The 7,012-nt window shown below is 60.7% G+C and overlaps 2 protein-coding genes across 2 annotated transcripts; one reads left to right on the forward strand and one right to left on the reverse strand.

Annotated features, from left to right (window-relative positions):
• Positions 1–167: 167 nt before the first annotated feature.
• Positions 168–4,195, forward strand: GGTG_04111 (nitrate reductase). The gene is made up of 2 exons (XM_009221902.1): positions 168–2,850; positions 2,954–4,195. Exons 1-2 carry the CDS (start codon positions 1,017–1,019, stop codon positions 3,910–3,912), a joined length of 2,793 nt encoding a protein of 930 aa, XP_009220166.1. The 5' UTR covers positions 168–1,016; the 3' UTR covers positions 3,913–4,195.
• GGTG_04112 (Ca2+/H+ antiporter) lies at positions 4,062–6,903 on the reverse strand. The gene is made up of 5 exons (XM_009221903.1): positions 5,767–6,903; positions 5,629–5,695; positions 5,486–5,513; positions 4,584–5,407; positions 4,062–4,482 (listed from the first exon to the last, which is right to left on the reverse strand). The coding sequence occupies exons 1-5, from the start codon at positions 6,265–6,267 to the stop codon at positions 4,364–4,366; spliced, it is 1,539 nt and encodes a 512-aa protein (XP_009220167.1). The 5' UTR covers positions 6,268–6,903; the 3' UTR covers positions 4,062–4,363.
• Between the last annotated feature and the right edge of the window lie 109 nt (positions 6,904–7,012).

A 7,012-nucleotide genomic window follows, 5' to 3' on the forward strand; every position in this document is an offset into this window, starting at 1 on the left:
GGTATTCTACCGTCGGCCCCGGAGATGGCATAATCGCCGTCTACATACCGTCTGTGTGCTGGCCCGCTGACGTTGCCTCGTCCGCGTCCTCTCTGCCCGTCACAGCGGCCTGCTTCGTTGTCGCTCCTGCCGTAAAGGCGTGGCCACCGCGCCGCCGATCTCTCCAGGTTAGGAAGACGTTTCTGGTTAGATCGAACTTCCTGAGCGGCGGCTGTCGTGCTGTCCCCTTTTCTCCGGCTTCACCTTGCTCTCGCGTCTGCCTCCTCGCTGTCCAACTTTGGAGGGAGAAGAAACCAGCTCCAAGACGGCCGGCGAAGGGTGGAGCGCTTTTTTGTGTGTACAGGCCGATGATCGCTTTCACGATCCTTATCGTCCGTCGCCAAAGGCATCTCCGGCCCGCGACGGGCCCGCCCTGCCCTGCCCACCTCTGATGTGCCTGGCTGCATGATCAGGCCATAGCGAGGCTCCATCAGACCCCCCCTAGTCTCTCTCCCACGTCCCCATACCCCCAGCGTTATTGGCTAGATGTTCCCAGTCAACTGCCTTTTTCCAGATCTCCGGCTCCTAATATCGACTTGGAGACCACTCCCGCGGGCACAACTTGGCTTACGTCCGTCAAACGACTCGCTCTGAACGATACGGGAAGAGAGCCGGTGCTAGATAGATATACACGTCGTGACCTCCGCGGCCACTCGAGTTTGATTTTCTGGTTCCTCTAGACATATACCCCTGTTTCTAACGCGGCCCGGACATAATTCCCAACCACACCACCCCGGCGTCTGACAATATACAGAACTCACATACATTTATCATCCTTCTGCTCAAACATTCCACATATTTTGCATTGTCGAGCAAGTCATGTTTCTATAACAACCGTCATCGAATTGCAGTCTTCTTCCTCGATCCCTTAATCCTTTGGGCTTCATTCTTCTGTCACTGTGCCTGCGTCTCTCTATACTCCTCCCCCTGGCTGTAGTCACCGAGCCTCCCAAATTCCCGGCCGATATTTGCAAATCATGGCTTCCGCAGATACCCTGGCCATGGAGGTCATCGTGGGCATAGAGCCAACCTCTCTCAGGAGCTCCTCTCCCCCGGTCAAGAAGGTGGACGTCTTCCCACCAAGCCCTGCCAGGACACTAGCAGACTCGAGGCAATCAAGCTTCAGCCTCGATGCCGTACCATACGAGGCCATCAAGCCGCCAACCGACGACAATGCTCCTCGGCCATACCCTCTGCCACCAGCGTCGAGGCAGAACAAGGTTCTCGCTGAGGACCTCAAGACACCAGACAGCCACGTCGAGCGGGATCCCAGGCTAATCAGGCTTACGGGGGTCCATCCCTTCAACGTCGAAGCTCCCCTGAGTGATCTGTATAATGAGGGTTTTCTGACCACCAAGGACCTGCATTATGTCAGAAATCACGGCTCCGTGCCGCGCGTCGAGGACGCCGACATGTTGGGCTGGGAGTTTTCGGTTGAAGGCATGGTGGAGATGCCGATACGTCTGACACTACGGGACCTGCTCAGAGAGTACGAGCAGTTGACCTATCCGATCACCCTTGTTTGCGCGGGGAATCGGCGGAAGGAGCAGAATGTGGTCCGCAAAACCAAAGGTTTCTCGTGGGGTGCTGCTGGCCTCTCGACCTCTCTCTGGACCGGCGTGGCCCTGGGCGACCTCCTTTCCCGTGCCGTGCCACGTCGAGGCGCACGCTACGTCTACTTTGAGGGTGCCGACAAGCTGCCCAACGGCTACTACGGAACTTCAATCAAGCTGGGCTGGGCCATGGACCCCAACCGAGGCATTATGGTTGCCCACCGGATGAACGGGGAGGTCCTGCACCCAGACCACGGCAAGCCCCTGAGGATCGTCATTCCCGGCCAGATCGGCGGCCGCAGCGTCAAGTGGCTGAAGCGCATCGTCGTCTCCAGCGAGCCAAGCGACAACTGGTACCACATATACGACAATCGCGTCCTGCCCACCATGGTCTCGCCCGAGGCCAGCGCGAACCTGCCCGAGGTGTGGAAGGACGAACGCTACGCCATCTACGACCTCAACACCAACAGCGCCACCTGCTTCCCCGCCCACGACGAGACCGTCCCCGTGACCGAGAGCGGCGCCTATAAGCTCAGGGGCTACGCTTACGCGGGCGGCGGCAAGCGGGTGACGAGGATGGAGGTGACGCTGGACAAGGGCAAGACCTGGGCGCTGGCAGAGATAATATATCCCGAGGACGACTACCGGCTTGCGGCCGAGGGCGACACGCTGTATGGCGGCAAGGTTGACCTATCATGGCGTGACGCCTGCTTCTGTTGGTGCTTCTGGGAGCTGGATGTGCCACTGGCCGAGCTGGCCGCGGCAGAAGACGTCATGGTTCGTGCCATGGACGATGCCATGATGGTGCAGCCGCGCGACATGTACTGGAGCGTTCTGGGCATGATGAATAACCCCTGGTACCGCATCGTGGTCCACCGCGAGGCCGACGGCCACGCGCTCCGCTTCGAGCACCCGACCCAGCCGGCGCTGATCGCTGGCGGCTGGATGGAGCGCATCAAAAAGGCCGGCGGAAACCTCTCCAATGGGTTTTGGGGCGAGAAGACGACGAGTGACGATGACGGCCAGGCCGCCGCCACCGCAGAGGAGCCGGCCAAGGAGATTTGCATGGTTGACAAGTCTGCCGACCGCCAGATCACCATGGAGGAGCTGAAGAAACACGAGAGTGAGGACCAGCCGTGGTTCGTCGTCAACGGTCAGGTCTACGACGGGACCAAGTTCCTCGAGGGCCACCCGGGCGGAGCAGCATCCATCGTGGGCGCCGCTGGCCAGGACGTCAGCGAGGAATTCCTCACCATCCGTAAGTGGCCATGCTTGATGCGCCTGTCCTCATGCTTGGACGACAGCGGCAGCCGATGGTAGTGATAGCCATAGCTGACATGCACCCTTTCCATATCCTGCAGATTCAGAAAATGCCAAGGCGATGATGCCCGAATACCACATCGGCTCGCTGGACGAAGCTTCGAGGGCCGCCCTCGCAGACCCCGAGCCGGCATCCTCCGAGATCTCGGGCGAGAAGCGCCCCGTGTTCCTACAGTCCAAGGCGTGGTCCAAGGCGCTGCTGAGCGGCAAGCGCAAGATAAGCGAGGACACCATCGTGTTCAACTTCACCCTCGACCACCCGGACCAGGAGATCGGGCTCCCCGTCGGGCAGCACCTGATGATGCGGCTGCGGGACCCGGTGACGCGCGAGGCCATCATCCGGGCCTACACGCCCATCTCGGAGACGACGGACCGCGGCGTGCTGCACGTGCTCGTCAAGATCTACGCCCCCGGGGGCGCCGGGGGCCGGGCCGAGGGCGGCAAGATGACGACGGCGCTCAGCCACCTGCCCGTCGGCCACTGGGTCGACTTCAAGGGCCCCGTCGGCAAGTTCGAGTACCTCGGCGGCGGCCGCTTCACCCTTGGCGGGCGGGCACGCGCCGCTCGCCGCCGCTTCGTCATGATCTGCGGCGGCTCGGGCGTCACGCCCGTCTTCCAGGTCCTGCGCGCCGTCGCCCGCGAGCCCCCCGCCGACGACGGCCCCACCCGCTGCCTGCTCCTCGACGGCAACCGCGCCGAGGAGGACATCCTCTGCCGCGCCGAGCTCGACGCGCTCGCGTCCGGGAGCGGGGGTCGCTGCCAGATCGTCCACTCGCTCACGCGGCCGTCCGAGTCGTGGGCCGGCCGCAGGGGCCGCATGGACCGGGAGTTCTTCGAGCGCGAGGTCGGCCGCCGGCCCGCCGGCGACGACGACGACGACGGCGACGACGACTGCGGCGACGTGGTGCTCGTGTGCGGTCCCGAGGCCCTGGAGAGCAGCGTGCGCAAGATATTCACAAAGGACCTGGGGTGGAGGGACGAGGACCTGATCTTTTTCTAGATGCTCTGGAGGAGATGGTAGAAAAAAGATGGGTGAGGGCGGGGAGGATTGAGGGACGAGAAGCGCCAAGACGAGGGATTTCTGGCATTTACAATGGGCTTCAAGTTATGCCCTAGACCATGTTTGCTTTTTTTGTTTCTTCTTTTTGGGTACCATCGAGTATCTCGTTTCTGTCTCAAGGCTAGCTTCATCTTACGCATTTTTCGGGAACCGGGAAAAACGGAGTTTAGGCTGAGAATATAAAGAGCAAGAATTAAATCCCTTTGAGAGCTATGAACCTCCAATCGTTGACCCGCGGCTGTGACACGCAAAGCAATCAGGAGCATATGAGTTCACGGCAGCGGAGGGCCAGGCATAATAAATGCATGCAGGGAAGCACACATTGAAATGGCCAAGTAAATACATTAAACACAAAGCTACCCCAAAACTCCAAAGGAAACCATGCCACAGGTCAGTGGCCTTTGACCGGGTGAGGCGGGTTAGGGTAGTTGTAGGCGGCAACGGCGATGGCGATGTAGACAATCACACAAAGCGCGCCCTCGAGGTAGTTGGTTTTCCCATCCCGGAGAACTATATAGACCAAGCAAGTGGAGCGGTTAGAATCAGATCTCGAGAGTTGGCGACAACGGCCTTGCGGGGGGATGGGGAATGGAGAGCGCGTCCCGACTTACAGTTTCCGACGACGACGATGGCGATGAGCAGCATGGCAATGTCAAAGATCTGAAAGTCGAGCCCCATGGGCTTGTGGATGATCCAGCCGACGATGACGATGAGGGGGGCGTTGAACAGGGCCGTCTGGAGCGTGGCGCCTAGGACGTGGCTGAGGGCAAAGTTCATCTGGTCGTCCCAGGCCTCGTCCACGGCCGTCAGGTGCTCGGCCGCCTTCTCGACCAGGGGCACGAGGATGAGGCCCATAAAGGCGTCCGAGATGCCGCGCTCGATGACGATGTGCTCGATCTGCTTCACGAGCGTGATGGCGATGAGGGTGACGAGCGCGAGCGCGATGATGAGCGCGACGGCGCACTCCAGCACTGTCAGCTTGTTCTTCTTCAGGTCCCGCGGCCGGTCCACGTCGCGCTTCTCGTCCTCCTCAAAGATGGCGTCGTAGATGCCGTGGTGGGTTTTGGCCTGGAACCACACGAATACGAGGTAGGCCAGCACCAGCAGCATGGATGTGCCGCGGGACACGCTCAGCACGCGCCCGGCGAGCTCCTCGTCCGTGACCAGGCCCCCGCCGGCCAGCGACTTTTTGAAGATTGCGGGAATGGCCAGGCCGAGGCCGGCCGTGAGAAGCAGTCCAGCTCCCGCCTCGCTGATGGCCTCGTTGTGCTCCGTCTCTTCCCTCCTGAGGCCGCCAGCAATGAAGCAGAGGCCCAGGCAGAGCAGCATGGTTGCCAGGATGGACCCCAAGATGGCAGCCTGGATGACGGGGACGAGGTTCGACGGGTTGACGAGCAGCACGAGGAACAGAATGACCTCGACAATGCTACCAAAGCTGCATGGAGAAGAAACCACCCAAGTTAGCATCACAGCACAATTCGAAAGGGATGTCTCCGCATCAAGTGGGAATTACCCTGTTTCTATGAGAACACCGTAGACATCTGGTTGTTCTGATCAGCGCCGTGTTCATCTCTCGTCCTTCATGCTTCCATTCGGCCTCGAGCCACGAGAACAATGCATGGCCGCTGAGGCACGCAGGGTAGGTATGGTACTTACGAGCCACTTTGCGCGCGAGCTCTTGCCCCGCGAAGCCCACTAGATTGGCGCATGGCACCATGGAGATCTTCACCCAAGCACACGTTAGTCACCGCACTGGGCTCCGGGGTATGTGGGCCCGGGGCTGGTTCCTCTTACGTAGGACAGTATGAAGATGGTAAGGTGCCAGTCCGGGCGCGCATATGTGATGGTCAGGGCCGCAGGGACGACGGGCCACAGAATGTTGACGTAGCTGGACACGATGTTTGACGAGCGCCAGATGATCCGCAGGAACTGCATCAGGTGGAAACCGTTGCGGCCGCTCTCGCCCTCGGGACGGAGGAAGGGCGGCATGCTGCGCGTCCGCTTCAGCGCGAGGTTCTGCTGCTGCTGCTGCTGCTGCTGCTGCGGCGACGGCATCGGGTTCGTGGCCGTGGGGTGTAGATGCAACCGGTTGTTCTGCTCGTCGTGGTACGCCCTGAGCGGGTTGATGCTGCCCGTCGTCGTGGCCGCCGAGGTCCCGTTCGCAATGTCGACTTCGTCCCTGTGCGTCGGCAGCCTCGCCGTCAGGGTGATCTTGGGGGATTTTTCGTGGAGGGGTCTTCGATCTCGCGATGGCGTTCGGGTTGACAGGGCCGGTGATGCTGGTGGGACCGCCATCTTGGGCAGAGAAGAGATGTCCGGAGGAGCAAACGAGAGGAGAAGAAGAAGAAGAAAAAAAGCCCCCGAGATGTGAATAGGATGCGGCGGGCGCTGGTGTTATCGCCGGACAACGGCGGAACCGGGCGGTTGGCTGAGGATCCTCCCTGACACCTAGCTGGACATGTCCAGTTTCGTATTGGTTAGAACGGTTGTTTGGGCTAAGCCGTGTTGTCGCTCACTCAGCCCTGATGTGATGACCTGGCCCTGTGGCGTGCGCTAAGTCGCTGGCACCGATCGGTGACGGCGCAGGCGTGGAACAGGCTGGAATACAGCTAGACTCGCCCGAGTTTGGGAGGGCAAGGGAACAAAAAAAAAAAAAACGCGATGGAAGGCAGGCGATGCGCGCGCATGTAAATGGGCCCTGCCAAGGGGGCTTCGCCAAGGCCGTAAGCGGGACATTGTCGAGGCGAGGCTGTGCGTGCAGCGAAGCTTGTCCTGCATGCCGCTGGGGGGGCCAGGTTATGGAGGTGGGATGCAGCTGCCTGTTTGTTGTGACGGGGGTTGTTATCTGGCACAGCATCCAATGGGCCCCCCCTTGCTAGCTCGTCTCGCGCTCCCGCACTCCCACTGGCCGGATGCGGGCCGCGTTTTCCCTGTCTCAGTCTCAGGCCGAGGAGGGAATATGGAGGTGTGAGGGTTAAATAATCTACAGTGGGGAGGTCACTCGTGAAGCGAGGGCAGGGGCCAGGGGTATGCACTAGTC

The sequence above is a fragment of the Gaeumannomyces tritici genome (assembly GCF_000145635.1).
Source record: "Gaeumannomyces tritici R3-111a-1 unplaced genomic scaffold supercont2.2, whole genome shotgun sequence".
Taxonomy (NCBI): Eukaryota; Fungi; Ascomycota; class Sordariomycetes; order Magnaporthales; family Magnaporthaceae; genus Gaeumannomyces; species Gaeumannomyces tritici.

What these genes read in the sequence shown, in the direction of transcription:
- GGTG_04111 (XM_009221902.1), top strand. Translation starts at nt 1,017, where the DNA reads ATGGCTTCCGCAGATACCCTGGCCATGGAGGTCATCGTGGGCATAGAG. An exon ending in CGAGGAATTCCTCACCATCC is followed by an intron (nt 2,851 to 2,953) that starts GTAAGTGGCCAT and finishes CATATCCTGCAG; the next exon opens with ATTCAGAAAATGCCAAGGCG.
- GGTG_04112 (XM_009221903.1), bottom strand. Translation starts at nt 6,267, where the DNA reads ATGGCGGTCCCACCAGCATCACCGGCCCTGTCAACCCGAACGCCATCG. An exon ending in GGTGTTCTCATAGAAACAGG is followed by an intron (nt 5,408 to 5,485) that starts GTAATTCCCACT and finishes TTCTCCATGCAG; the next exon opens with CTTTGGTAGCATTGTCGAGG. An exon ending in CATCGTCGTCGTCGGAAACT is followed by an intron (nt 4,483 to 4,583) that starts GTAAGTCGGGAC and finishes TGGTCTATATAG; the next exon opens with TTCTCCGGGATGGGAAAACC.